The sequence below is a fragment of the Theileria annulata genome, chromosome 3 (genome assembly GCF_000003225.4).
Source record: "Theileria annulata chromosome 3, complete sequence, *** SEQUENCING IN PROGRESS ***".
Taxonomy (NCBI): domain Eukaryota; phylum Apicomplexa; class Aconoidasida; order Piroplasmida; family Theileriidae; genus Theileria; species Theileria annulata.
This window is the reverse complement of record NC_011100.1, coordinates 1,044,055-1,070,643: the sequence shown is the minus strand read 5'-3', so window position 1 is coordinate 1,070,643 and position 26,589 is coordinate 1,044,055. Positions and strand designations below refer to the sequence as shown.

At 31.5% G+C, this 26,589-nt stretch overlaps 10 protein-coding genes across 10 annotated transcripts, besides 31 other annotated features; 5 read left to right on the top strand and 5 right to left on the bottom strand.

The window, feature by feature from the left end:
* Positions 1 to 88: 88 nt before the first annotated feature.
* Positions 89 to 1,267, top strand: TA04835 (uncharacterized protein; the record flags this gene model as incomplete). The annotated part of the gene is made up of 5 exons (XM_950092.1): positions 89 to 208; positions 297 to 564; positions 742 to 837; positions 930 to 1,057; positions 1,112 to 1,267. The coding sequence occupies 5 exons, from the start codon at positions 89 to 91 to the stop codon at positions 1,265 to 1,267; spliced, it is 768 nt and encodes a 255-aa protein (XP_955185.1).
* Positions 107 to 160: a sequence feature (1 probable transmembrane helix predicted for TA04835 by TMHMM2.0 at aa 7-24).
* A 305-nt stretch (positions 1,268 to 1,572) lies between the features above and the next one.
* Positions 1,573 to 1,635: a sequence feature (Signal peptide predicted for TA04830 by SignalP 2.0 HMM (Signal peptide probability 0.721, signal anchor probability 0.110) with cleavage site probability 0.340 between residues 21 and 22).
* Positions 1,573 to 3,035, top strand: TA04830 (uncharacterized protein; the record flags this gene model as incomplete). The annotated part of the gene is made up of 5 exons (XM_950091.1): positions 1,573 to 1,655; positions 1,772 to 2,066; positions 2,114 to 2,163; positions 2,335 to 2,352; positions 2,639 to 3,035. 5 exons carry the CDS (start codon positions 1,573 to 1,575, stop codon positions 3,033 to 3,035), a joined length of 843 nt encoding a protein of 280 aa, XP_955184.1.
* Positions 1,585 to 1,638: a sequence feature (4 probable transmembrane helices predicted for TA04830 by TMHMM2.0 at aa 5-22, 52-71, 83-105 and 120-142).
* Positions 1,842 to 1,901: a sequence feature (4 probable transmembrane helices predicted for TA04830 by TMHMM2.0 at aa 5-22, 52-71, 83-105 and 120-142).
* Positions 1,935 to 2,003: a sequence feature (4 probable transmembrane helices predicted for TA04830 by TMHMM2.0 at aa 5-22, 52-71, 83-105 and 120-142).
* Positions 2,046 to 2,066: a sequence feature (4 probable transmembrane helices predicted for TA04830 by TMHMM2.0 at aa 5-22, 52-71, 83-105 and 120-142).
* Positions 2,114 to 2,161: a sequence feature (4 probable transmembrane helices predicted for TA04830 by TMHMM2.0 at aa 5-22, 52-71, 83-105 and 120-142).
* Positions 3,036 to 3,045: 10 nt separating the features above from the next.
* Positions 3,046 to 3,090: a sequence feature (Signal peptide predicted for TA04825 by SignalP 2.0 HMM (Signal peptide probability 0.837, signal anchor probability 0.000) with cleavage site probability 0.244 between residues 15 and 16).
* Positions 3,046 to 6,889, top strand: TA04825 (uncharacterized protein; the record flags this gene model as incomplete). Its single annotated transcript, XM_950090.1, has 5 exons — positions 3,046 to 3,731; positions 3,786 to 4,087; positions 4,291 to 4,685; positions 4,809 to 5,885; positions 5,960 to 6,889. The coding sequence occupies 5 exons, from the start codon at positions 3,046 to 3,048 to the stop codon at positions 6,887 to 6,889; spliced, it is 3,390 nt and encodes a 1,129-aa protein (XP_955183.1).
* Positions 3,049 to 3,108: a sequence feature (5 probable transmembrane helices predicted for TA04825 by TMHMM2.0 at aa 2-21, 65-87, 147-169, 173-192 and 357-379).
* Positions 3,238 to 3,306: a sequence feature (5 probable transmembrane helices predicted for TA04825 by TMHMM2.0 at aa 2-21, 65-87, 147-169, 173-192 and 357-379).
* Positions 3,484 to 3,552: a sequence feature (5 probable transmembrane helices predicted for TA04825 by TMHMM2.0 at aa 2-21, 65-87, 147-169, 173-192 and 357-379).
* Positions 3,562 to 3,621: a sequence feature (5 probable transmembrane helices predicted for TA04825 by TMHMM2.0 at aa 2-21, 65-87, 147-169, 173-192 and 357-379).
* Positions 4,371 to 4,439: a sequence feature (5 probable transmembrane helices predicted for TA04825 by TMHMM2.0 at aa 2-21, 65-87, 147-169, 173-192 and 357-379).
* Positions 6,331 to 6,336: a sequence feature (GPI-Anchor Signal predicted for TA04825 by DGPI v2.04 with cleavage site probability 2.1199 near 1096).
* Positions 6,890 to 6,975: 86 nt separating the features above from the next.
* Positions 6,976 to 9,049, top strand: TA04820 (uncharacterized protein; the record flags this gene model as incomplete). The annotated part of the gene is made up of 2 exons (XM_950089.1): positions 6,976 to 8,471; positions 8,515 to 9,049. The coding sequence occupies 2 exons, from the start codon at positions 6,976 to 6,978 to the stop codon at positions 9,047 to 9,049; spliced, it is 2,031 nt and encodes a 676-aa protein (XP_955182.1).
* Positions 7,072 to 7,140: a sequence feature (3 probable transmembrane helices predicted for TA04820 by TMHMM2.0 at aa 33-55, 411-433 and 459-481).
* Positions 8,206 to 8,274: a sequence feature (3 probable transmembrane helices predicted for TA04820 by TMHMM2.0 at aa 33-55, 411-433 and 459-481).
* Positions 8,350 to 8,418: a sequence feature (3 probable transmembrane helices predicted for TA04820 by TMHMM2.0 at aa 33-55, 411-433 and 459-481).
* Positions 9,050 to 9,484: 435 nt separating the features above from the next.
* TA04815 (uncharacterized protein) lies at positions 9,485 to 17,831 on the bottom strand (the record flags this gene model as incomplete). Its single annotated transcript, XM_950088.1, has 8 exons — positions 9,485 to 10,781; positions 11,580 to 14,322; positions 14,846 to 15,387; positions 15,819 to 15,955; positions 16,234 to 16,378; positions 16,771 to 16,898; positions 17,145 to 17,352; positions 17,737 to 17,831. The coding sequence occupies 8 exons, from the start codon at positions 17,829 to 17,831 to the stop codon at positions 9,485 to 9,487; spliced, it is 5,295 nt and encodes a 1,764-aa protein (XP_955181.1).
* Positions 13,463 to 13,531: a sequence feature (2 probable transmembrane helices predicted for TA04815 by TMHMM2.0 at aa 576-595 and 683-705).
* Positions 13,793 to 13,852: a sequence feature (2 probable transmembrane helices predicted for TA04815 by TMHMM2.0 at aa 576-595 and 683-705).
* A 583-nt stretch (positions 17,832 to 18,414) lies between the features above and the next one.
* On the top strand, positions 18,415 to 20,221 carry TA04810 (uncharacterized protein; the record flags this gene model as incomplete). The annotated part of the gene is made up of 5 exons (XM_950087.1): positions 18,415 to 18,832; positions 18,950 to 19,123; positions 19,452 to 19,558; positions 19,680 to 19,817; positions 19,925 to 20,221. The coding sequence occupies 5 exons, from the start codon at positions 18,415 to 18,417 to the stop codon at positions 20,219 to 20,221; spliced, it is 1,134 nt and encodes a 377-aa protein (XP_955180.1).
* Positions 18,748 to 18,816: a sequence feature (1 probable transmembrane helix predicted for TA04810 by TMHMM2.0 at aa 112-134).
* Positions 20,222 to 20,522: 301 nt separating the features above from the next.
* On the bottom strand, positions 20,523 to 20,934 carry TA04800 (uncharacterized protein; the record flags this gene model as incomplete). The annotated part of the gene is made up of 2 exons (XM_950086.1): positions 20,523 to 20,636; positions 20,671 to 20,934. The coding sequence occupies 2 exons, from the start codon at positions 20,932 to 20,934 to the stop codon at positions 20,523 to 20,525; spliced, it is 378 nt and encodes a 125-aa protein (XP_955179.1).
* A 269-nt stretch (positions 20,935 to 21,203) lies between these two features.
* Positions 21,204 to 22,177, bottom strand: TA04795 (uncharacterized protein; the record flags this gene model as incomplete). Its single annotated transcript, XM_950085.1, has 2 exons — positions 21,204 to 21,832; positions 21,907 to 22,177. The coding sequence occupies 2 exons, from the start codon at positions 22,175 to 22,177 to the stop codon at positions 21,204 to 21,206; spliced, it is 900 nt and encodes a 299-aa protein (XP_955178.1).
* Positions 22,130 to 22,177: a sequence feature (Signal peptide predicted for TA04795 by SignalP 2.0 HMM (Signal peptide probability 0.912, signal anchor probability 0.003) with cleavage site probability 0.360 between residues 16 and 17).
* A 90-nt stretch (positions 22,178 to 22,267) lies between these two features.
* Positions 22,268 to 25,985, bottom strand: TA04790 (Tpr-related protein family member, putative; the record flags this gene model as incomplete). Its single annotated transcript, XM_950084.1, has 3 exons — positions 22,268 to 24,330; positions 24,399 to 24,810; positions 24,846 to 25,985. The coding sequence occupies 3 exons, from the start codon at positions 25,983 to 25,985 to the stop codon at positions 22,268 to 22,270; spliced, it is 3,615 nt and encodes a 1,204-aa protein (XP_955177.1).
* Positions 24,849 to 24,917: a sequence feature (3 probable transmembrane helices predicted for TA04790 by TMHMM2.0 at aa 12-34, 220-242 and 357-379).
* Positions 25,260 to 25,328: a sequence feature (3 probable transmembrane helices predicted for TA04790 by TMHMM2.0 at aa 12-34, 220-242 and 357-379).
* Positions 25,884 to 25,952: a sequence feature (3 probable transmembrane helices predicted for TA04790 by TMHMM2.0 at aa 12-34, 220-242 and 357-379).
* A 36-nt stretch (positions 25,986 to 26,021) lies between the features above and the next one.
* Positions 26,022 to 26,579, bottom strand: TA04785 (Tpr-related protein family member, putative; the record flags this gene model as incomplete). Its single annotated transcript, XM_950083.1, has 1 exon — positions 26,022 to 26,579. One exon carries the CDS (start codon positions 26,577 to 26,579, stop codon positions 26,022 to 26,024), a length of 558 nt encoding a protein of 185 aa, XP_955176.1.
* Positions 26,034 to 26,102: a sequence feature (5 probable transmembrane helices predicted for TA04785 by TMHMM2.0 at aa 4-21, 28-50, 89-111, 118-137 and 160-182).
* Positions 26,103 to 26,108: a sequence feature (GPI-Anchor Signal predicted for TA04785 by DGPI v2.04 with cleavage site probability 0.59159994 near 156).
* Positions 26,169 to 26,228: a sequence feature (5 probable transmembrane helices predicted for TA04785 by TMHMM2.0 at aa 4-21, 28-50, 89-111, 118-137 and 160-182).
* Positions 26,247 to 26,315: a sequence feature (5 probable transmembrane helices predicted for TA04785 by TMHMM2.0 at aa 4-21, 28-50, 89-111, 118-137 and 160-182).
* Positions 26,430 to 26,498: a sequence feature (5 probable transmembrane helices predicted for TA04785 by TMHMM2.0 at aa 4-21, 28-50, 89-111, 118-137 and 160-182).
* Positions 26,433 to 26,579: a sequence feature (Signal peptide predicted for TA04785 by SignalP 2.0 HMM (Signal peptide probability 0.906, signal anchor probability 0.094) with cleavage site probability 0.190 between residues 49 and 50).
* Positions 26,517 to 26,570: a sequence feature (5 probable transmembrane helices predicted for TA04785 by TMHMM2.0 at aa 4-21, 28-50, 89-111, 118-137 and 160-182).
* Positions 26,580 to 26,589: the final 10 nt, after the last annotated feature.

Sequence of the window (26,589 nt, the reverse complement as noted above, 5' to 3'; positions counted from 1 at the left end):
ATATTTAAATTAAATTAAATTAAATTTAATTAATTAATATTTGGAATTAAATGGGGTCACAAATATAAAATTAACTTGTAAAATTTTAATGTATATAAAATATAATATAATATATATAATATATAATATAATATTAGTAAATAGTATAAATACATATATAAAAAATTTTAATACACATTTATTATTTCAAACATTAGATTTAATTAAAGTTAATTTAATAAAATATATTTAAATTAAATAAATATTATTTTAATTAAAAAATATTATTTAATTTATATAATTATGTATTAATTTAGATATTTGGAAGAATAAGTGAAATATCATTAATTGGAAATGTAATACCGTTAAATGTAGAAAGATTAGGAAATTTGAAAATAAAAAATTTGAAATGGAAAAGTATATTTAAAGATAAAAATGAAAAATTAGATTTGGAAACTTTTAAAAATAGACTTTATAATTGTTCATTTACATGGCCATCTGATTTTATTACTAATCAAACTACACCATTCCTTATACCTTTAAAGTTTAGACATAAATATAAACTTAAATGTAAATGTTTTCCAGGTAATTATACTTAAGTAGTTAGGTGTGTTAGGTAGCAGCAATTTGAGAGGATTGAGAAAAATTTATTTCTTCTAACCCGATCAATTTTGGACATTTATTTTTAAAATCATTAAATTTGGAATTATTTTTAGTTATTTTGGTTAATTGTTGGTTAATTATTGATTAATAATATTATAGTGAATATGGAAATGTATTATGATATAAAATCAAAATTAAATAAAGATACATTGAATAATTATATACAAAATTTACCAATTCATATTAATTCTATTGGTATACAAATAATTTAATTTAAATAATTTCTTAATACTAATTTAAATAATTTCTTAATACTAATTTAAATAATTTATTAATATTTTTAATAGATTCAACATTTAAAGCATTAAGTGGTGAAGAAGAAAAATTAACAATAGAACATATAATAGAATATATTAATTATCATTCACCATTAATACAAATGATTAATTGGAATACATTTATTTCTTCATTACCTGTTGGACCCAATGATTAATAATTTTTTACAATACACATATATTTTTAATCTTAGTATAGTAGTCAGGAAAATACTAATACTCAGGGTAGTAGTACAATGGGAGCAAGCACCGTTACTAGTATGGGAAAGGGAGCTAATTCTACAGCTATGGAGTGTACTATGGGAAAGGGAGCTAATAATATTACTGCTCCTAAAGGAGTTAATTCTTAAATACTCTTATATACCCTAAGATTTCCTAAGTACTTAAATAACCTTAGAGTACCTTAATACCCTAAGAATACCCACTGACTACCCAGTACCCTCAATTACCCTAAGAATACCCATAGAATATAAAATATAATTAATATGTTATTTTTAGAAAAAAATTTCTATAATATAAATTATTAATATTAATTACTAATATTAATTTATTCTTAATCATATTCATTAGATTCCATTATACCTCATAATATTCTATTATCCATTTATCCATTTATTCATTTATTCATGTGTTATTGTCATTAAAGTTATTGTAAATGTATGATATGTTTTATTTGTTACCAATTTTTTTAATATTTTTAATATCATATTCAAATCTTTTAAATAAATTTTATTCTAGGTAATTTTTTTCAACAAATTAATTATAATTAATTTAAAATAATTAATCAATATAATTTAAATTATTTATTTAATTATAAAATTTGTTATAATTTGGATTGGAAAATTTGATTATAGAAAATTAGTACATTTGGGATGTGGTATAATATTAGCAAAAATAAATGAACCAAAAATACCATTAAAATATATAATAGAATTAATAGCAATATTATCAATAATTTCATGTTTTATATTACCATTTCCATTTTCAAGAAAATATGATCTTGGTGTTATAACTTATAATTTATCTATTCTTTTTTTCATATGGTTCAATTTACCATTAAGAATTCTATTACCCATGTTCATTATTGATCCAATGGCTTCTATTATTGGTATTAATTTCAATAGTCCAATATGGATACATACTAAAACTGTATCTTACCAATATTTATCTAATTATTTAAATTTAGGTTAATTTAGCTTAATTTAGGTTATTTTAGACTAATTTACGTTATTTTAGTTTGTTTTAGGTTATTTTATATTAGATTAGATTAATTTTGTAATATAGATATATGGTACAATAACATGTATGATATTTTCATATATAACATTATATTATATAATGAATAAATATCATCGTATAATAATGAGTTTAATATTGGGATTAACTGAAGGATTTTTAGAAAAAAATGATAATTTAGGAATTATAATTGTTATTAGTATTTATTATTTCATATCATTACATTATAATTTTCCAATTAATCTTAATTTACCAATTAATTTTAATTTTCCAATACATTTCAATTTTATACATTAATAATATATATTAGCTAGTCTTAAGTAGTTGAGTGAGTAGTTAAATACAGTAGTCTAGTAGTAGTTAGGGAGTATATATATATCTAAAAATCTAAATCCTCATCTTATATATATATATATATTCTAGAGTACTTAATACTTTTAATTATTACTAATACTATTGGTATGGTGATTGGTAATATGTAATAGTACTCATCCTAAGAAGGGTGAAACTATTACTATTCCTAATACTAATGTTAATATCAAAACTGGTACTCCTAATCCTGATGGTACCTGTAATACTACTGCTACTTCTCAGATTACTGGTACTGTCACTATTAAGAATCCTACTAAGACTGAGGGTCCTAAACTTACTATTACTAATATTACAGATACTGCTAATGCTCTTCAGAATACTGATGCTGGTACTGAGTGTAATGTTAGTGTGGATGCTGAGAAGGGAACTCTTAAAATTAAATATAAGGAGGGTAATACTGATAAGTGTATTGAAATAACTCTTACTGGTAATAGTATTAAAACTGAAGCTGCTGCTGTTCCTTATGGTCATATATTTACTGAACCTTTTGATACCATTCTATCTCATTGACAAGATTGAGATGATACTCCTGATAGCTACTTTCTTTCCACCCGTGATTGTTGCTCTTCTTAACAGAGGAGTATTTAGTCCTGCCGCTAAAGCCCGTTCACCCAAAACATGTCCCGCAAATGATGATACTGGAATGGGTGGGTGGAGAGAATACACACCTGCAAGTTTTTGTAATGGTGGTCAACCTGTTAATAATTCCTTCTGGCACGCCTTTGATACCCTTCTAGTTATTAAGATATCACTAGTCGCAGCAATACTGTGGACCATAGCCTATTACAAAGGTGAAGAAGCTAAGGATGGCTTCCCACCATCTGATGATAATCAAAGAGTTTGCAAAATACTCAAATTGGAAGCTGATACTGCTACTGCTACTGCTACTGCTCTAACATACTCTATAGAACAAGACTTTGCTGAAAGCCATGCCGATGATAAGTGTGATTTTAAGAATTCTGTTGGGTATTTGGCTCACCTTATACCGCCAAGTCTTATGGTTCTTGTTGGTATGGGACTTCAACTTCCAAACCTTACCATAGTAACAACAGTGAGTAGTTTTGTGTTTATCATGGAACTCCTTTTCATAGTACTTGACAGGTGCAAGATTAACACCGGAGAGAGTTGCACTACTTGGACCGATGCTGAGTTTGCTACTCCCGGTGAGACCACCAGAGAGTTCAACAGTAGTAGGATTAGCGGTGAGTTGTAGGGATCCACCGCCAGTGATAGTGACAGTACCTGTGGCCTCGATCTTAGTATCGGTATTGATGTTTCCTGTGAGTGTGATTTTGTCATTGTTGTTGAGCTGAGTATCGGTCTTGATAGGTTTGCCATTAAGATTGAGGGTAGGATTTCCAGTGAAACTTCCAGTAGATATGTTGAGAGTCTCACCAGCATCACCTTTGAGATTATCGAGATTAGGGATAGTTTTGGAAGCAGTGGTTTCGAGCTTGGCAGTGGCCCTAGTGGTACCTTGACTAATGGTGATCTCAGTGTCATTGAGTTTGAATTTGACAGTGACACTGTTTCCGAGAGTTATAGGTGTGGGAAACTTATAGGTTAGTTCAGCAGTACCACTACCACCAGCCTCAGTGAGTGTGAGGGTTGCAGAAGTGAGTTTATTATCAGAACCAGATTGGATTTCGACTTTGAGTTTGGCACTATTGTATGTGGTAAGATTATCAGTACCTTTACAGTTACAATCACTGCCATCTTGAAAGTATATGGGATCCTTAATAGTATCAACAAGAGTATACTGAAGGTTGGACCAACGACAACGGAGTTAATCTCAAAAACCCCGGCGGCGACCTCAAACCTCCCAGACGAGCAAAATTTTATACTATTATCATTCCTTCCATAGTTTCTCAGTGGTTAAATTTCTTCACCTATGTAATTCTGCTGATAGTTTTTGTAACCGGTGGTGAGAAACTTAGGAAACTCGCAAAGGATCTGCATAATGCAGCCAATGAACTACACAGTGCAGCTCCTGGTCAAGATAGTCAATCCCCTAAAAAGGAAGCTAAAGAGCTAAAAGAAGCTGTCGGCGATAGTGAAGACACTTCTGGTAAACTTCGATACGCACTCCGACAACTTGCTACTGCTGGTGGTACTAATCTACCTGCTAAGGCCCAAGCTGTCAGAAGTCAATACGGAGAAGTCAAACGTCTATTCGAAGCAGTTAAGGGACAAGAATCTAAATAAATATAAAGATCATCAAGACCAGTATCAAGCAGTTGAGAAGGCATGGAATGCTTTTAATATTAACTATAACTATATAAGTTTGGCAAATACGCTATTGGCGGTGGACACCAAGTAAGAGCACTCATAGATGCCAAGAAATATGATATCCAAAGCGATGCCGCTCAACCTGGACTCAAGGAGAAAGCCGGACAACTAGAGTCTAAGGCCAAAGAACTTCAATCCACTGCTAGTGGTGCTGAAGTCAGTACTGCAGCCGAAGAACTAAAGAATAAGGCCGGAACACTTAATGGTGCAGCCACCACACTAGCTAGTGCTGGTGGTAAACTTAAAGAACTTCAATCTCATGCCGAAGCCCTTAAGGATGCAGCCGGCAAGCAAAATACTGGTGGTGATAGTCTATATGCCAAAGCAAATGAACTAGCCAAAGGTACTCCTACTGATCATGATAAGGCCATTGCAGTAATAAATGCATTCAAAAAGGTCAAGATCGCATACGATAAACTGGAAAAAGAACCGAAATATAAAGAAATTAAAGATAAACTAGCCATAGCAACATCATCACTAACTCAAGAACAACAAAAGGTCCAGAACGTTGAAGGTGCCTGGACCCAGGTCAAGGCACAGTTCGAAGCACTTTGTAAGGCACTCATCAAGGAGTTTGCAACTCTGGTCGCCACAAACACCAGAGATCTAGCCAGCAACAGTGGTACTCAGGCTTCTACTCATGCCAACAATGTAATAAGCAATTTCGACGTAGTTGAGAGGGCATACAAAGAACTAGATGATAAGTCAAGTTTAGAGTCCGAATTTAATGCACTAAAACTAATCTATGAGAGAATTCTAAACCTTACTAAACTTATAAAACTGGCCAACGATCTCCAACAAGCTGCTCAGAGTGGTGGTACACTTCAAGGTCCAGCCCAAGAACTAGTCACTAAAGTCACAGCTCTACGTGATGGTAATGCAAATCAGGCCCATGAAAATGCCAAAACTGTTATACAAAACTACGAAAAAATCGTTACAGAATACAACAATCTAACTGAAGATGATAAGGGTAGTGTCAAAGAGAAGTTCTTGGCTCTTAAGAATGTCTATGACAAAATACTGAACGTTACCAAGATGAAACAACAAAAATTAAAGCAGCAGCTGGTGAAAGTGATTCCAAAGGACTCCAACAACTGGCCACTCAACTACACGATAAAGCCAATCAACTTTACACTGCAGTTAAGGATCCTGGTACTGCTACTGCTGCCGCCAGAGTGCTCAAGGCTAAGGCTGGTACAGGCCCACATGAAACGGGTAAACTTAGAAAACTCGCCAGATTACTCTATGAAGCAGCCAATACGCTAGCCGGTGCAGTTAAAGCTGGTAATGTACAAGATAGTAATGCTGCCAATGAACTTGCCACTGCCGTCGGTGCTAATGAAACAGGAGGTTCATTTCGTGAGAAACTCAAAGATCTTTATGATCAAACTCAGGATGATGAACTAAAACAGAAGGCCACAAAGGTTAAAGATGCATACGACAATGGCAGTAGTGGCGTCCTAAAAAAATTCAATGATGTTGTGGAACAAGAATCTAAATATAAAGAGGCCGGTAAAGAACCTCTGTATAAAGCAGTTGTATCTGCAATGACCGAATTCGACAATGTTTATAAGCCTGAAGAACTACTCAAGGATGCTGTCGATTCTCTCCAAGAGGCCCTCACAGCACTTGCTGAAGCTAATATTCTTCATCTACATAGTAGGGCAGAGGTCGTCAAAGAAAAGTTCGAAGGTTTTGGAACTGTCAAAAGTAAATTCGAGTTGGTCCAGAAACAAGTAGCCGCATACGATGCTGGTGGTATTAAAGCATCCCACTACGACCCAGTTAAGACGGACTTGGAGGCTTTCCAGACTGACTATAGAGATGCCATATATCCTCCCAAGTTCAACTCAATTGTTGTTCCTTCCATCATTAGTATTCTGTCAGTCTGGTCTCCTAAAACCGAATTCCTCCTATATCCAGGATCATTTAAGTTCGGCGGCTGGACAGAATACAAGGCAAACGACATCAGCAGCGGACCAGTCAAGGAGGGTGATCATGTTTATGATTGGATTTGCACTTCTTTGATATTATTAATTAGGTACCATCATTTATGCATTATTTTGGTTTTCTGATAGCTACAATCTTTCCACCAGTGATTGTTGCAATTCTGAGGAGGACTGCAAAGGAAAGATCTATTTGGAGTCATTATCAGTCACCAATGTGTAAATGGGGACCTGATGAACCAAACTTTGAAAATCCTAAGAAGTGGACAAACACTGGTCAGGATTCTGCTAGTGGTGATGCTGGTAAGGATGCTTTCTTCTGGCACGGTTTTGATCTTCTTATAATTATTAATATCTCTCTTGCTTTCATCTTTATATACTCAGTTCAGCACACTCTCAATAGTACTGGTAATGGTGAATTTCAGTCTAGTGGTACTATAACTATCACAGTGGGTGCTACTAACTTTACAAAACTCAATACTACTAGTCCTGTCGAAATCACAAGTATAACTGGAACTATCAAGAAGTACGAAGATGGTCAACCTAAAGATTTCAAGAGTGGCATTACTGAAACACTCAATGCTGGTACTAAGTTAGAAATTGAAGCCAAAGGTCAAATCTCTACTATTACTGGTTCTGATGTTACGATTAAAGGTGATGTCACGGTAACCAATCAGGGAGATCTTAGAAATGCACTCACCCTAACTCATAACGATCACAGCAGTACTGGTCTCAGTGGAACAATAACACCCAAGGATACTGACAGCAAAGTCACAATCAATGGTAGTTCTATCAATTTGACAGGGACCGCTCTGGATGCACTTAAGTCTCTCACTAAAAATGCTGTTACTCTCACAAATGGTAGTTTTAGATCTAGTGCTAGTATCACAGTAACATCCAGTGATGTAGACTTCAAAACACTCAATGTCGGTAGTAGTGGTCTCCAAATCACTAAAATCAGTGGTACTATCAAAAATGCTGATGGAAGTGAACTCCAAAGAAGTACTCCACTCACTGTTGGTGATAAGCTAACCCTCGATGCCAATGGTACTATCACTCAACCTCAAACCGCTAAAAATACTCCAGTTAAACTTAATGGCACCATTGTGGTTACATCAAATGATCAGGAAATTGGTTCTACACTCACCTTCGGTGGAGATCCAAATCGTTCTGGTGTCACTGGATCCCTCAATCTCGACAATGATAGGGGCCGTAAGTATGTCAAAATCACTGGTACTGATCTCAAAATCGATAGCGGTGCCTACCAAGCTATCCAGGGTGCTGCTGATACCACCTCTAGTTCATTTACCATTGGTGCTGCTGATCCTCGTGATCCTGGTAGTATTACAGGTGCCCCTGGCCTCAAAGATGAAGAGTGCTTTACTAAGTACTGGCACATTCTTCCTCCTAACAACTACACTGATACTAAACTTCATTACTTGACATCTGTATCTCCTGCACTCATGGTACTCCTAATAGCCACAATATTTCCACCAATGATAGTAGTTATACTCCAATTCACTGATAAACAATCTGATGCTAAACATTCTCCCAAAGCTTATGGCGGTTGGGGAACAAATAATCTTCAGTTCTGGCACATAGTTAATGTGTTGATCGTTATTAAAATCACTCTCGTCACTATATTAATATACTCGCTACATTATAGAGATTCACAGCTACTGATAAAGATATTCTGTTACCAATGCAGCTGGTAGGTGACTTCCTAATTGTAAACATTGATATTGGGGTGGCAGTCATGAAGCAGACAAAGCAATTGGATATCTAACACTCACTCCAAGCAACTCTGGTAACTATAATTCTGGTGGTAGTACCCATACGATAACCCTCAATATCAGCAGTGCCACATATAAGACTGGAAGCGCCGCCACTGAAGCACAAAGTCTAACTCTAGGTGGTGGTACTAATACCCTAGTCCTAACTTCCGGTGGAGATATCAGTAAAGGGGGTGGCCCTCATACTCTAACTCGTAAAGCCAATAGTCTCACCCTCAACCTCAAGTCTGCCGATAGTAATCTCACTCCTGGAATCTATAACGTAAGTCTCAAAATCGAGTCAAATATCAACCTCGGTAGCACCATTACACTCAAAAAAACTGACAATCCTGTTAGTCTTGGCACCTACAGAATATCTGGTGGTGGTACTAATACTAATACTACCATTACAGGAGCACCCCAAGAAAATGACATGCACTCCAGTCACGAAACCACTAACTGTTGTATGTTTGGTAAACAGAATACTTGGTCAACTGATCATCCTAATAATCGTTAAGGATGGCATTCGTTTACAATTCTTGCACCTGTTAAATCTCCCTAGCTGTTATATTTATATATTCACTTCACTACAGCTATTCTTTGGACTCTAGCCTACGGCTACTATACTAATACTCAAAAACAGTAATTACATATCCTAAGAATATTACTGGTAATGTTACTATTAAAGAGTGTAGTGCTGAGACTACTACTGATCTTACTTTTACTAAGGCCACTATTACTCCTACTAAGGATGGTAAGGGTCCTACTCTTACTATTACTATCCTTACTACTCCTAACTACCTAACAACCCCTATAGACTACCTAACCTCTTAACTACTCCTAATACCCTTAACTACCCCTTAATTATTCCTTAACTACTGTAGTACTGTATACTCATTACTATAGACTACTATGGTAGCAAGCACCGTAACTACTATATAAAGTATAAAAATCATATTGAATTTAAATTTTCTAATTGTTTCAGATGATTAAAAATTTTATATTTTAATTTGTAATTTTTATGATAAATAAAATCTTCAACTCTTGTCTTACAAACTTTTAATAAATTTATTATTAGACAATTTTCTTGTAATGCTCTTAATGCTTCAATTACACGATTTGTTCTTATAAATATATAAATCTCTTTCAAAATTTCTTCATCAAAATTTATTACTCCACTTTGTATTTTCCAATATTTCATTATCTCGATACACCATTTCATTATATATTTTATTCTTATATTAATTAATTCTTCCGTTACTTCCGTTACGGTGCTTGGTCCTACGGATCCTATTCTCCCCGAAGGGGTCTTGGTTATCTCTACAGTATCCTCAATAAAAGTACTCGACTCCCCAAAATTAGTTACAACAGCAATTTCATTAATATTTTTCTCACTAGTACACTCCATGGCTGTAAAATTAGCTCCCTTTCCCGTATCTTCATTTAAGGTGTATGGTACTATACTATCTATAGTAGTAATACTTTTAATACTCTTAATATTACTATTAGTAAAACTACTAGTAGTACTATTGGTTACCTCTCCAGTAGTACCTGACCCCGTAACGGGATAAAAATAAACAAATTTAATTTGATAATAAAAAAATGATTTATTACATAAAGATTTCCATACATGAAAATAATTTAAAATTAATTTATTCAAACAATTATTTCTTAATAATTTATATCTTAAATTATAATATGCATTTTTATTCAATATTCTAATTCCCAATACTATACTATTCACATTTATACTATTAGGATCTACTATTGTATTACCATCTACTGTACTATTAGGATCTACTATTGTACTACCATCTACTATACTATTAGGATCTAATACCTTATTAGGTGCTAAAAATTGATAATGTATTAATTTATATAAAAATTTATAATTTTGTAATTTTTTTATCCAAATAATTTCATTTAAAAAATTTTCATAAAAAATTTTATAATAATTTTTTATTAAATTATTTAATAAAATTTCTAATTTATTTATTGAAAATAAAAATTTAAATATAATAAAAATTTTATTTTTTCTTCTTAAATTATTTTCTTCATAAATTTTTTTATAAATATTTTTTAATATTATTTGTTTTTTTATATAATTATTAAAAATTTTATAATATTTTTTTATTAAATTATTATTTATTTTATTATTTATTATAATAAAATTATTTTCTTCTATTAATAATTTTTCATAATTTTCATACCAAATTTTATAATATTTCATTAACAAATTCTTCTTCATACTATAATATTAATTAGAGGTAATTAATAAGTAATTAATAGGTAATTAATAGGTAATTAGAGGAGTAGTTAACGGGTCTAAGGTGTATCTAAGAGTATTTTAGGTAGTTAAGACTAGCTAGAGGTAACTAAGAGGGAATTAGAGGAGATTAGAGGGAATAAGATGACTAGATCAATTAATTATATCTAAATAGTTAAGGAATAATTAAGGTCAGTAGTGCTAAGTTAGTCTATAGTAGTCTAAAGGTTTAGGTGCAGCAATTTTAGTACTAGAATTTTCCTACGTAACGGAGCTTGCTCCAATTGTAGTACTAATATTCATAGTATTACTATTATTACTACTATCCTTAGTATTAGTATACTTAATACCATTAATAATAGTAGATACTTTAGGTGCAGCAAAAAATTACAAGGAAAAATTAGCAGCAAGAAAAAAATTTTCCTCGATCTTACAATTTTTGCTGCACCTAACTAATACTACTAAACTTAACTACTCTAAACTATAGTAGACTTAACTACTCTAAAAATACACTTTAACTACCTAAATACCTATTTAACTATCTAATACCGCTTATATACTCCTTTAATTCTCCCTTTTAAACTCCTTATCTAACTTAACTACCTAACTAACTTAACTACTCCTAACTACTCTAAAATAGCCCTAAAGTACCTAATTACATACTTAACTACCTACTTATCTATTGCTAACTACCTAATTCCCTACTTAACTACTACTAATTAACTAATAACTACTACTATTGGAGCAAGCACCGTAACGGGCACCATAACTGTATACTTACTTAAAATTTATTATATCAAATTGTTGATATAATTTTAATTTATATTTAATAAAATTATTCCATTTAAGAAAATATTTTAATAATTTTTTCCTTCCAATACAATTCAATTTAAAATTTTGATACCAAATTTTTAAATAAAAATTTTTATTATTAAAATTTATTATAAATTTAATTTTTAAAAAATTTTCTTCATGTTTTTTATTTAATATTGATGTAAAATTATACCAAATTTTAAATGATTTATATAATATATTTATTCTATTAAATTCTTTTGATATTAATTTTATTTCTATATTATTTTTTGTATATATATTCCAATTTCTTATTAATTTTTTTAAATTTATTATATATATATAATTTATTTCATATTTCTTCATATAATTCCAATTCCATTTTATTATATATTTCATTTCTATATTTTTATTTATTAAATAATTATAATAAATAATTATATAATATTTTGATAAATATTTTTTCAATAAATTATTTATAATATGATAAAATTTTTTATTATTCTCCAAAATTTTTATTTTTTCTTGTTGCTCTAATTTTATTTTTTCTTCTAATAATAATTTCTTATTTTCACGTTGTGTTAATAATAATTTATACCAATATATTATTATATAATTTTTTTTTATTAAATTTATTATTATATTAAAATTTTCTAAAAAATTTTCATCCAAATTATTTTTTTTTATTAATTTATACCAATAATTATATATACATTTTCTTTTTTTTATTAAATATTTATATCTTAATAATCTCCAAATTGGTATCTTCATTAATATTTCATATTCCATTTTTTTAATACTATTAGTAGTATAGAGGGGATTATTAGTAGTACACTCCATAGCTGTAAAACTAGCTCCCTTTCCAGGGGTACACTCCATAAGGGTAGAATTAGCTCTCTTTCCCGAGGTACACTCCATAAGGGTAGAATTAGCTCTCTTTCCCGAGGTACACTCCATAAGGGTAGAATTAGCTCTCTTTCCCGAGGTACACTCCATAAGGGTAGAATTAGCTCTCTTTCCCTCAGTTACGGTGCTGGCTCCAATGGTACCAATATCCTTACTATCCTTAGTACTATTAGTAAAGTTGGTATTATAAATATTATATATTAAGTTAATACATTCATTATCATAAATATTTTCTATATATTCCATAACTTCATTAATATCCTCAGTACCTTCAGTAATACCATCCGAAATGCTGTTGATACCGTTAATATCCTCAATACCTTCCGAAATACCATCAATACCATCAATACCATCAATAAAGTTAGTATTATAATGATTAATTTTTATATTATTAATATTTAATAGATTTTCAATACCTTCAATATTATTATCATTTATATCTATTATATCTCTAATAGTACACTCCATAGCTGTAAAATTAGCTCCCTTTCCGGGAGCAGCAAAATTGATAGTAGAATTTTCCTCCGTAACGGTGCTTGGTCCAACAACAGCCCTGAAAGGAACTTCCTTAGTATTAGCACCAAACCCAAAAGGTCCTTCATTAGTATTAGCACCAAACCCAAAAGGTCCTTCCTTACTAGTATTAACTCCACTAATAACTCCTTTAATATCCTTAATAGTATTAGTAGCCATATTACCAGTAGTACACTCCATAAAGGTAGAATTAGCTCCCTTTCCGGAGGTACACTCCATGGCTGTAAAATTAGCTCCCTTTCCCAGAGCAGCAAAATGAGTAGTAGAATTTTCCTCAGTTACGGTGCTTGGTCCACGGCTACTAATAACCTTACTACTAATATCTTTAGTACCAGGTACAACTGTACTGTTGGTTGTACAATCTGCTTGACCAAGCACCGTTACGGGAGACACCGTAACGGGGAATAATATAATTAAAAAAATATATTGTAAAAAATAAAAAAATTGTATAGGTATAAAAAATTGATTAGATATAAAAGAAAATGTTAATTGATATAATAATATTTTATTATTTTTTTTAAAATTATTAATTAAATTATTCAAATTCAAATTATTAAAATTATTTTCTAAATTTTCTAAATTATTTTCTAAATTTTTTAAATTATTTTCTAAATTTTTTAAATTATTTTCTAAATTTTCTAAATTTTTAAAATTATTATTAATAAAATTTATATTATTATTTAAATAATTGAATAAAGAATTAATTAATTCATGATCAGAGAAATTATAATAGAAATTATAAAATTTATTTAATCTTGTTTTTAATACTAATATATATAATATAAATACCATTAATTCACTTTTTAATGGTTTTATTAATATTTTTATATTTCTATATATTAATTTTATTTTTTCCTCCATTACGGTGCTTGAACCAACGGTACCAGTTTCCACAGTACCAATAGTATCCTTACCACCAACCCCGAAAGGGGCTACCTCACCAACTCCCTCACCAACAGCCCCGAAAGGGGCTACCTTAATATTATTACCAATAATATCCTCAGTATTAATAGTATCCACAATATCCTTATTAGCTCCCTTTCCCATAGTACACTCCATGGCTGTAAAATTAGCTCTCTTTCCAGGAGTAACGGTGCTTGGTCCAATGGTACTACTAATATCCTTAGTACTGTTAGTTGCCGTAGTACCTGACCCCGTAACGGGGTTAAAAATAAAATTGTAAATTTGTTGTATTAATAAATTTTTACGATTAATATTAATTTCAATAATAAATTTCATTCTTTTTATTATACTTTTCTTCAAATATTCTTCATAATTCTTCATTAATATTTCTAATACATTATTAATTACGTTACGGTGCTTGGTCAGACGGTACCCCGTAAAGGGGTATAGATAACTAACTAAAGGTATAACTAACTACTGTAAATAGGTACCTCTGTAAGGGGTATAACTAACTAATATAGGTACTATAACTAAATAGCTATATAACTACTCCCCGTAGGGATATTAAGTACCCCCGGGAAAGGGAGCTAATTAACACTTTTACTAATATAGGAAAGGGAGGTAAAAAAGTGTATACCTAACTACTGTAAGGGCTATAACTGTATAACTAAAGGGACCCCTTCGGGGCTAAATAACTAAATATTCCTAGGGTATATAACTAGAGAGCTCCGTTACGGAGCTTGCTCAAACAGTACCCCTAGATATATATAACTTAAATAACTAATTAGAAGTCCCCTTCGGGGGATAAGGGACCCCTTCGGGGCTAAATAACTGTATAACTAACTACCCCCGTAGGGGGTAACTAAGTCGATGATTGGCCGTGTGTACAAGCACCGTAACGGGGTAACGTACCATTGCAAAAATTTAATTGTATTATTTTCTTAATATTTTCTTGTAATAATTTAAAATAAAATCGTTTGATTAATAAATTTTTAAAATTATTAAATTGAAATAATAATTTTTCATAGAAAATTTGTTTATTTAAATATTTTTCAATAAAATTATTAAAATATTTAGATAATAAATATCTTTTATAATTAATTATTGCTAATGTTAATAAATTTCTTTTTTTTAATTTTATTTTCATATTTTCTAATAATTTATAATAAATTTTTAATTTTAATTTATTTTCATAATGTAATTTTGATAAATTATTATTCATTTCTTCATTTAAATTTATTTTATAATTTTTATACATAATTTGAAATATAAATTTTTTTATAATTGATTCAATTATTTTTATAAAATTATTTAATAAAAATTTCTTCAATAATTTCTTTTTATTTTCTTCTAATAATTTATTTAAATATTTTTCCAATAAATTTTTTTCCATATTTTTTCTTATTAATATATTTAATTTTTTTAATTTTATTCTTATATTTTTATAATTTTTTCTATAAAATTATGGTGTCAGGTTAATCAAAAGGTAATTTAAGTAGTTAAGGGGTAGTTAAGGAGTAAATAAGGATAATTAAGGAGCAATCTAGGTATATAAGGGGTATCTAAAGGTATTTTAGGCTATCTAAGGGTTATTAGGTATATAAGAGTGTCTAAAGCTATTTTAAGGTATATAAGAAGTATTTTAAGTATCTAAGGATATAAGGCTATTAAGTAGGTAGTTAAGGGCTATTTAGGTAATTAAGGCTTTTAAAGCCCATTTTAGCCTATCTATGCCTAATCTAAGCCTCTAAACCTATATAAGGCTATTTTAAGCCCATAAGCCCATTTAAAGCCTATTAACTACTTAAGGATATTTTAGGGTATCTAAGGCTATTTAAGCCTATTTTAGGGTATCTAAGGGGTATTAGGAGTAGTTAGAAATTACATGAATTGAAAAGTATTAGATTTGAGTTTGTATTGATAGAAATGTATAGAAATTTTATAATGTGAATTGAATTTCCAAATTTCAAAAAATTTATTTATTTTCATTATTCTTATATTTTTATATAATTGTTCTTCTTTCTATATTACATTACGGTGCTTGGTCAAACAGTAACTAAGTACACCCCGTAAGGGGTATAGATAACTAAGTAAGGAACTAAAGGTCTCCAGTAAGGGTATAAATAACTACTCCCTAATAACTAAATACCATAAGGAATAAATACACCCTGGGAAAGGGAGCTAAAAAAGTGTATACCTAAATACTATAGATAACTAACTAATTATCTTAAGTATATATCTAAGCCCCTTTGGGGGATGGTGGTTGGTGGTGGCCGTGGACCTCACACCGTAACGCAAACCTGTAAAGAGTTGTAATAAAAATTTGTAAATGACTCAAGAAAAATTGATTTGTAATATTTTAAAATAAACAAATCAAATAAATAAATACCAATTCTTCTATTATAAACTTTATATATTTCATTCATTATCTTATTCTTCAAATATCTATACAACATTTTATCTTATTCAATAGTATCTATGACTATTTTAGACCATATTAACGGATATTTAAGGGTAATCAAGGGCTATCTAAGGGCTATTAAGTAGTTAAGGGCTATTAATGGTACATATGAGTAATTGGTCATTTTAAGGCTATTTAAGGTATATAAGGAGTATTTTAAGTATCTAAGGCCCTTTAAGGCTATATTAGGTAGTTAAGGGCTTTTAAGGCTATTTTAGGGTATTTAGGTTGTTTTAGCCTATTTTTCCTTATTTAGCCTATCTAAGGCTATTTAAGGGTTATTAGCCTATTTAAGCCTATTAACTACTTAAGGCTTATTAGGGATATCTAAGGGCTAATTAAGGTTATTAGAGGAGGTTAAGGGAAAATTTGATACATTTGATAATTATTTGTAATATGTATTTTACAAAGTTGTAATCTTTTATAATTTTTTATTATATCATTCCATGGCTTTATTATATTATTTATTATATTCTTCTCTATTATTTTTATCATCTTCATTATCTATTCATACATTTATTATACTCTTAACTATTTAGTACTAGCTATTCTGGGTATATAAGGGTAGTTAAGGGTATTTTAAGCCTATTAACTACTTAAGGCTATTTAAGGGCTAATTAAGTACTTAAGGGTATTTTAAGCCTATTAAAAGCCTCTAAGTCTATTTAAGCCTATTAAGGCTATTTAAGGATATTTTAGTGTATCTAAGGGATATTAAAGATATTTAAGAGGTGGTTAAGGGAAAGTTACATGAAAAAATTTGATGTTACGGCGATATAAAATTTGATTGAAAAGTTTGAAATATTTTGAATATAATAAAGATTCATAAAATATTTTAGCTTTAATTTCATTTTCTCTTAATTTATTCAATGTTATTACATATAATCTCCAATTCTTTAATATCTCTTTCATTCCATACATTTCCGCATCATTCAACATCTCATTCAATCTTCTTCTTCTATATTTATTCATAATTAATTAGTAGTTAAGGGTATTAGAGTAGTTAAAGGTATAAGAGGAGTTAGTTAAGTAGGTAGTCAATGAGTAGTTAAGGGTATAAAGGCTATTTTAGGGGTATTCTAAGTAGTTAGAGGTATCTATGAATATTTAGCTATAGAAGGCCAGTTAGAGGTATTTAAGGCCATTAGGGGTAATTAGCTATATAAGTACTATTTTAGCCCATTTTAGCCTTATTTGGTATTTAAGGTCATTAGGCTACTAAGACTGTCTAAGGATATTTTAAGCCTATCTAGGCCTATTTAAGGTCTATTTTAAGGGCTTATTAACTATTTAAGGCCTATTTTAAGCTAAGTCTATTTAAGTGTATTAGGGTATTTATTACTTATGAATGATAAGAAATGATTTGAAAACTAAATTATTATAATGTTTTTTATTATATATTATTGATAATGTTTCCATTATTGATTCTTTAACCATTTCCTAATAAATTTTCTTAAATATTTAAAATTTTCTCAATACTTAAATTTTCTTAATTATTTTAATTTTTCTTAATAATATTTAAATATTTGTATAATTAAAATTTTACATAATAATATATTGAAAAAGATTTGAAAACTTTACGCATTAATTTAATATCATTTGGATGTAAATTTGTACGTAATTCCATTTCATTTAACATTTCATACTAAATAAACAAATTCAAATTAAATTAAATAATTTTAAATAATTTTAATTAATTTAACAATTTAATTAGTTAACTAAATTTTAGATTAGATTATTTTATTTTTTTTACGGGTAAATTAAATAATGTATTAGAATGTGTATTATATAATTGAAAATAATCAATTGTAGAATCTTCAGAATTAGAATAATGTTCATTTAATATATAATTTGTATCATCAAATTCTATTATACTCATTTTTTTTACAACACACAATAAAAAAAAATAAAAATAAAATTAAATTAAATTAAAATAAATAAATTTAAAATTAAAAAAAATTTTTTAAAAATAATTTCTAAAAAATTTGGAGTGTAAACAAAAATAACATCATTTAATAAAATGTTATTAAATAATAAAATAATAAATAATTTAAATTTCTATAATAAAATAATAAATTATTTTAATTTATATAATAAAAATTTTATTATAAAACATATTAAATTTATATCATATAATTCCGATACGGTGACTGGTCCAACAGATAATACTAAGGGAAAAAGAGCTAATGGCATTACTGGAAAGGGAGCTAATTCTACAGCTATGGAGTGTACTCCTGAGGAAACCCCTTTCGGGGTTGGTGGAAGGGGAGTTAAGGGTATGGAATGTAATACTAAGGAAATTGGTACAGTTGGAGCAAGCACCGTAACGGAGGAAAAAAATGATAGAAATAAATTATATTTATGGCAATTAAAAATAATTTGTATAATAATATTAATTTTTGGTTCTTCTTATTTTATATATACATTCATTAATAATGGTAATAAATTTTCTAAATTCTTTAATTTTAAATAATTTTCTCTAATTTTAATTAATTAATTAATTAATTATTAAATTATTTATTTAATTAATTAAATTTGTATAAAATATTGTGTAGATATGGATATTAAGAAGACTTGTATAAAATTAAGTATGAATTGGGATTCATTATTTTATAATATTTCATCAGAAAAATTTAAAGCATTTCTTAATTCACGTTTTTATAATTCTTTATCTAATGAACTTAATTATCAAATTTCTCTTTATTTTTTCAATATCGATATTAATAAAGGTACTCCATAACGGTGACTGGTCCCACAGACATTAGTCTCCTACTAGCTATTTAGTCCCCTAAGGGGCCTCTTAACCCCTAAAGGGTTCCTTTAGTTATATAGCCTAGGAATATTTAGGTATACACCTTTTTACCTCCCTTTCCCATATTAGTAAAAGTGTATATTTAGCTCCCTTTCCAGTACATAGTTAGTCCTTATGGTACTTAGTTATTTACCTATTTATACCCCTAGGGTAGTTATTTAGCCCCTCCGGGGGAGGTCCTTTAGTTAGTTATATAGACCCCTTACGGGGGTACTGCTTGACCAAGCACCGTAACGCTGTTATAGAGAATGGATTTAGAAAATCTGATGCAATATATTTTTTAACAGAAATTGGTATTGATAATAATAATAAAATTATACAAAAATTCATCTCAAATAATTCTAATTCCAATGTATTATATTTTCTACTTAAAATTTTCCACTTCAACTAATTATACCAAATTTTCTACTAACTTAAATTTTCCTACTTATATACTTAAATTATATATAAAATTTCTTTATATATTTATTTAGGAGAATAAATTATTAAATGGTTGTACATTAAATGAATTTGGTAATTTAATAGAATCATTAATACTTGAACAAAAATTAAAATCAAATGAACAATTTGAAACAAATTTATTACAAAAATTAATTAATCTTAATCAAAATGTAATTTTTCAACTTATTACTCAATTGAATAATTACTCAATTAGTTGGAAAATTATTTATTTTATTACGAAAAATATTTATTTTAGTCGAATTAATTGTTTTTTTAGATGAAAATAGATGAAGGAATAAAAGAAATTGGTAATACATTAATAATAGAATCAGTAAAAGAAATGTATAATGAAGTAAAGAAATATATGAAAGAAAATGAAGAAGAATATGAAGAATTAGAAAGTGAATTGGAACGTAATAAGAAATTAAAAATGAAATTGGAACAATTATCAAAATCAAGACGTTTAAATGATCAAGAAAAACGTCATTTAACAAATATAAATAGAGAAATTGTCATGTTAAATAATGAATTAAATAAACTCAAATACCTCAAAAAAAAATTATTATTAATCTAATAAAATTTATATAAGTAGTTAAGGGTATTTAAGGGTATTAGGTGTATAGTAGTAGTAGTAATAGTAAGAGTAGGACTAGTATTAGTAGGAGGAGTAATAGTGGCAGTACCCTGATTAGTACAGGCATCCTTAGTACCATAGTTAATAGTATTAATAGTAGGATTCTCAGGATAACTAATTGCTTCTATTTTAGTATCACGATAGTGACCATAGGCTAGAGTCCAAAGAATAGCTATAGTAAAGTGAATATATAAAATGACGGTGAGTATATCTTGATAATTATAAGGAGATCAAAGAAGTGCTAGATCCAAGCATGAACATCTTCAACTTCAGTGTCGGCGCAATCTTTGTCTTCTGGTAGTGATCCTTCTGGGTTTGTGTTCGGATGGCTTGGTATCACCATGATTACCGAATCCTTCAGCAAATATATGACCATAAGGAACAGTAACAGTATCAGTAGTAGTACCAGTAGCAAGCGTAGTAGTAGTTGTTGTAAAAGTATAGGTGATTTTAGAAGTATCATCAGTAACAGTATACTTATAATTAGTACCAATTTGGGTACCAGAAGTATTAGTAAGAGTAGCAGTCTTCTTTTTAGTAGAACCATCAGTAGTAGTATATTTGATAGTAAGCTTATTCTTAGCAGCATCATAACTAATTGTACACTCAGGAGAAGCATCACGCCAGAACCCATAGGCTACAGTCCAAACCATAGCAGCCACTAGGGATATTATGATTGCTACTAAAATGTCAATTCCTACAATTAGAAAATCATAACGAGCTGCATTGGTAACAGAGCAACTTTATCAGTAGCTATGATTCTCTATAGTAAAGTGAATATATAAAGATAATAAGAAGTGAAATTTTAATAACGAGAAGGATATCAAAAAAGTGCCAAAACCAATTATGGACAATAGGTTCATCGTTGGCGCATTGTCCTGATCCTTGTTCGTGTTTTTTGTAGGATCTCCATCCTCCCATATTAAATGTTATTAGGAGGAAGTAATTGCCAGTACTTAGTAAAACTCGTTTCATTAGCGAGTTTAGCTTCTTTAGCATCTCCCGTAGCATTATCAGGATTACGAGGAGTACTCAGAGCATCGGGATTACCAATCTTAAGAGTAGTAGCAGTCTTAGTATAGGCACCTTCAGGTATTGTGATTGTATTAGAACCGGTAGTGATTTTGACATGCTTAGTGCTACCTTCACCAGTGCCATCATCGAGATTTAGGGTTCCAGTTACACCACCGCCGCCGCCGAAGTTGAGACTTTGGCCAAGAGCTTGATCATTTGAGGTGACCACTATTGTACCTTTAAGAGTAACATTAGGATTATCTCTAACAGTACCACCACTTAGAGTGCCGTTGGCATTAAGTTTTAGAACAGTATCCTGATTGAGAGGAGTTTCGATTTGGAGATCACCACCATATAACTTGTTGATGTTTCCACTGGACATCGTGATGATAACTTCACCACTGAGCGCTGAAAAATTAGTACCTTTGATTGTGATGGCAGCCTTAGCATTAAAACTAGCACCGCCACTGAGAGTGACAGCATTAGGGTCATTGGCGGGATTACCTTTGGTGTCGTAGAGATCAGTGAAAAATTGACCTGGAAGAACATTGAATCTGAACTTCTTATCAGGACTATCATGTTGTAGAATTTGGTATGTGGTGTGTATTAACGTGAGTATACAAAAATGACATCTAGAGTGACTTTAATAACGATAAGAAGATCAAATGCGTGCCAGAAGGAAGCATCCTGACTATCAGCAGGATTACTAGCAGGTTGACCAGAGTTTGTCCACTTCTTAGGAGTTTCAAAGTTTGGTTCATCAGGTCCCCAAAGGCACATTGGTGACTGATAATGACTCCAAATACCACTTTGGGGTGCAGTCTTCCTTAGGATGGCAACAATGACCGGTGAAAATATTGTGGCTATCAAGACTACCAACATAATGCATTAATGATGGTACCTGTACTATAAAATGCAAACAACACCATAAGAAAAGCACCAATCATATATTATGGTATAAGAACATTGTCATCAGTGTCTATGTGATTCTCGGTAATGCAGACAATAAATAAGGAGATCAAAAAAGTGACATATCCAAGCATGAACAGGAACGTGAGTACCTTTGCCTAGTGGGTCTGTGCATGGTTTTGTTTCTCCTGCTTCTGTGTGGTCGTTCGGGTCTCCTTGGTGGTCAGTGTACGTGGTCCAGCCATGGAAACCATTTCCAATTCTGTTTTTTCCATGGTATACGTATTTGGTTCGAGGTGACAAGTCTGACAGGATACTAAAGATAGAAGGAACTATTATGGAATAGAACTTGGGAGAACATACGGCATTTCTATAGGCTTTATAGAAATTGTCGAAGTCAGTGACAAGTGGGTTGTATTTGTCAGTTTTAAAATTACCCAGGGCAGCTTCGTATGCTGATGCTTGTTTCTCGACCAACTCGAATTTAGATTTTACACCTGTACCAAAACCTTCGAACTTCTTTTTTACATTCTCTGCCTTAGTATGTAGATTAAGAATATTAGCATCAGCAAGTTGTTGGAGGGCCTGTTGAAGTTCACCGACAGCTTCCTTGAGTAGTTCTTCAGGCTTATACACATTGTCAAATTCGGTCATTGCATCTACAACTTTGTCGTATGCAGCCTTTGCAGCTCCAGTATATGTACCTTTTTTATTTTGTTTCTGAACTAAATCGAATTTGTTTTTTACGTGGTAGTAATTCTCTCTGACACCTTGGAGATTAGAAGTTGGATTACCAGCAAGTTGTCTGAGGGCGTTTCGAAGTCCATCTTTGTTTTCACCACTACCGATAACCCAGGCAAATGTAGCTGAAGTATTTTCATCATCACCACCAGTAGCTTTAGCTGCATTGTATAGGTTGCTGACTGCATCATATAGATCTTTGGCGAGTTTCCTAAGTGTACCATCAGTTTTATCATCTTCACCAGCCTTAGCCTGGAGTACTTTGGCAGCAGCGTCACCACCACCAGGATCAATAACTGCATTGTGAAGTGCTTCGGCTTTATCATGTAGATCCTGGGCCAGTTGTCGGAGTCCTTGGTTCTTTTCTTCACCAGCTGCATTTTGGAGTATTTTAGGATAATGAATTATGATATGGCCATAGGCAGAATTGAGAGCCTGGAACTGAGAATTAACACTTTCCTTATTAGCAGTTAGTTTGTTGAATTTGTCTTTGACATCATTGAAGTTGGTTACGACGGTTTTGGCATTAGTATGGGCCTTATCATCACCTTGATCACGTAGATCTGTGATCTTAGAGACTAGTTGATTGGCTGCATTTCGAAGTTTAGTAAGTGCACCACCACTAGCAGCGGTATTAAGTTCACCGGCCGCTTTATGTAGTTTGCTAAGGTTTAGCATCCCATCATAGATTAGTTTGACAGTATTAAATTCGGACTTTAAACTCGACTTATCATCTAGTTGGTTGTATGAGCTGTCAACTACCTCAAAACTATTTATCACTTCGGAAGATTTATCTGTGCCACTGGCTAGATCTCTGGCGTTTGTGGCTATCTCACCTGCAAAGTGTTTGATGAGTGCTTTACAAAGTGCTTCGAAGCTGATTTTGACCAGTTGGTATTGGTCTTCAACGGCCTTGACCTTTCCTTCAGCAGATTCTGGTGGTGATGGTTGTCCTGGTGGTTTACCTTTGGCTTCTTGAAGTTTAGCTTTGTATGTAGGGTGACTTGCCAGATTTTCGTGTGCGTCCTTGACCTTGCTGAATGCTTCTATGACTTCTTTGGCCTTGTCATAATCAGTGCCACTGACTAGTGCCTCTGCCGTCTTATAGAGGCTAGTATCACCACTAGCACCAGAGCCTTTGGCTGCATCCTTAAGGGCTGTGGCTGGAACACTAAGTGCATCAAGTCCAGCATCCTTTAGTGTACTGGCTTTTTCGTTAAGTGTTGCGGCCGCATCACGTAGGTTTGTGGCTACATTAGTGACAGTACCGACACCACTACCAGCCTGTGTACTAAGTGCTGTGGCCTTACCCTGTAGCTCTGTGGCTTTATCCTTGAGTAGTTGTGGAACAGTATTAGTGTTTTGGACATCATAATTCTTGGCATCTAAGAGTGCTCTTACTTGGTGTCCACCACCAATAGCATATTTGTCAAACGTATATGGTTATAGTTACTATTAAAAACATTCCATTCATTCACAACTCCAGGATATTGTTCCTGGCCCTTGCTTTGAGTATATTTACCCAGTCTATTTTGTTCCACAAGATTATCATATGCAGTTTTGACTTTTCCGTATTTATCCTTAACAGCTTTGGCCAGAGTAGTTAGATTAAGATCACCAGGTAGAGCATCATTAAGTGCTTTGAGGGCATTTGCTAGACCATTTTCAGTTTCTTCACCGACAGCAGTCTTAAGATTTTCGGCTTCCTGTTTACCAGGAGCATCATCATCACCCATTGCACCGTGTAGTTCATTGGCTTGAGTATACAGTTCCCTGGCCAGTTCTAGGAGTCCTTTGTCTTTATCTACACCAGCTGCTTCGTTAAGTTTTGTGGCTTGAAAATATTCACTATTATTATGCTGTTCCTGATTATATCAATAATATTACTTGTCAAATATACAACAAATATTACCACATATGTAATAAAGTTTAACCACTGACAGATTATGGAAGGAACAATGATGGAATAGAACTTGATCTTCTTGTTTTCTTCAGTAAGATTGGCACCATCGATAATTTTTTTGAGAGACTCCCAGTCAGATTTGACATCAGATTGATCATCTGAACCAGCAGCTTCGTAGGCTGTTTCAAATTTGTCATATTTTTCTTTGAAGGCTCGGGCATTTTCAACAGTCTTTTTACTATTAAGTGTAGTTGCTTCTTGTTTTAGTTGTTCGGCTGGATTTTTAAGTTTATTATTAGTAGTAATAGTAGCAGATTGTATTGATGAGGCTTGAGTCTGTATATCAGTGGCCTTCTCAATGATAGCTCTTATTACTGGTCCACCATTATAAAGTTTTTGAAATAGGTCCACAATGTTACCAATGACATAAACTATCAACAATATTACATATGTGAGGAAGTTTAACCACTGAGTGACTATGGAAGGAACTATAATTAGGTAGAACTTGTCAATACGTTTAATCTTATCAAACTCAGTCTGAAGTGCATTGAATGCATTTTTAACATTGTTAAATTCAGGTTTCTTATTAGCCTTTGCATCATTTTTCACATCGTTGTATTTAGAAACTACATCATTGTATTTTGCGAGAACATCTTTGGCCTTAGCAACTATATCTGCAGGTTGACTAGCATTAGCACTACTAAGTGCGTTGAGTAACTGTTCAAGACCCTTATTACTAGGGTCATCAGCTTTGCTAGCGGCATCTTTCAGTTTGTTGACCTTTTCTTTAGCAGCAATAGTAGCTTGATCAGTACTACTACCTAGTGCACTGTGTAGTGAGCTGGCATTACTAGATAGTGTACCGGCCAGACCGGATAGACCGGTGGCTGCATCTTTAAGTTTGGGTCCATGAATTCCTATCGAAGTATCTTGAGTATGATTATATACTTGTTCTATTATGTTACCTAGGATCATACCTGTCAGAAGGAAGTAGATGCCAGTACTTCTGAAAGTACCGTTCAGTAGCAAGATGTTTATAACCTCCTGTACCTTGTTGAATAGCAGGTTTATGAGTAGGATCATCAATATCACGAGCAGTACTATCTTTGAATTTGATCTTATTATCATCACTTTCATGTTCCTTCATGATGTATGAGTAGGTCCACAGAGTCCCTATGATGAAGAGTAAATACAAAGATATGCTAGAGTTATCTTTATGATCATCAGGAGATCAAAAGCATGCCAATGTAAACCAGAACCAGCACCATAGAATCCTTCAGCATCCCATTTACACATTGGTGACTTAGGATCACCAAAATCAAATGATCTTCTTAGTGCAGCTACAATTACTGGTGGAAAGAATGTGGCGATCAGGAGTACCATTTCAATCTTATCAATGAGATAGAATGGTATCAAAACCTTCAGTAAGTATATTACCATAAGCAACAGTTTGAGTATCACCAGTAGCAGCTTTTTTAGTATTGGTACCAGTAATAGTAATTTCAATACACTTCTCCTCACCACCCTGAGTAGGAGTATATTTAATAGTAAGAGTTTTCTTCTCAGTATCCACCTTAACATTACACTCAAGATCACCATCAGTATCCTTAAGATCAGTAGCATCAGTAATACCAGTAATAGTAAGTTTAGGACCCTTAGTACCATCCTCATTAGCAGTAATAGTGGCAGTACCAGTAATATCCTGAGTAGCATCATCAGTACAGTTACCATCTTTAAAGGT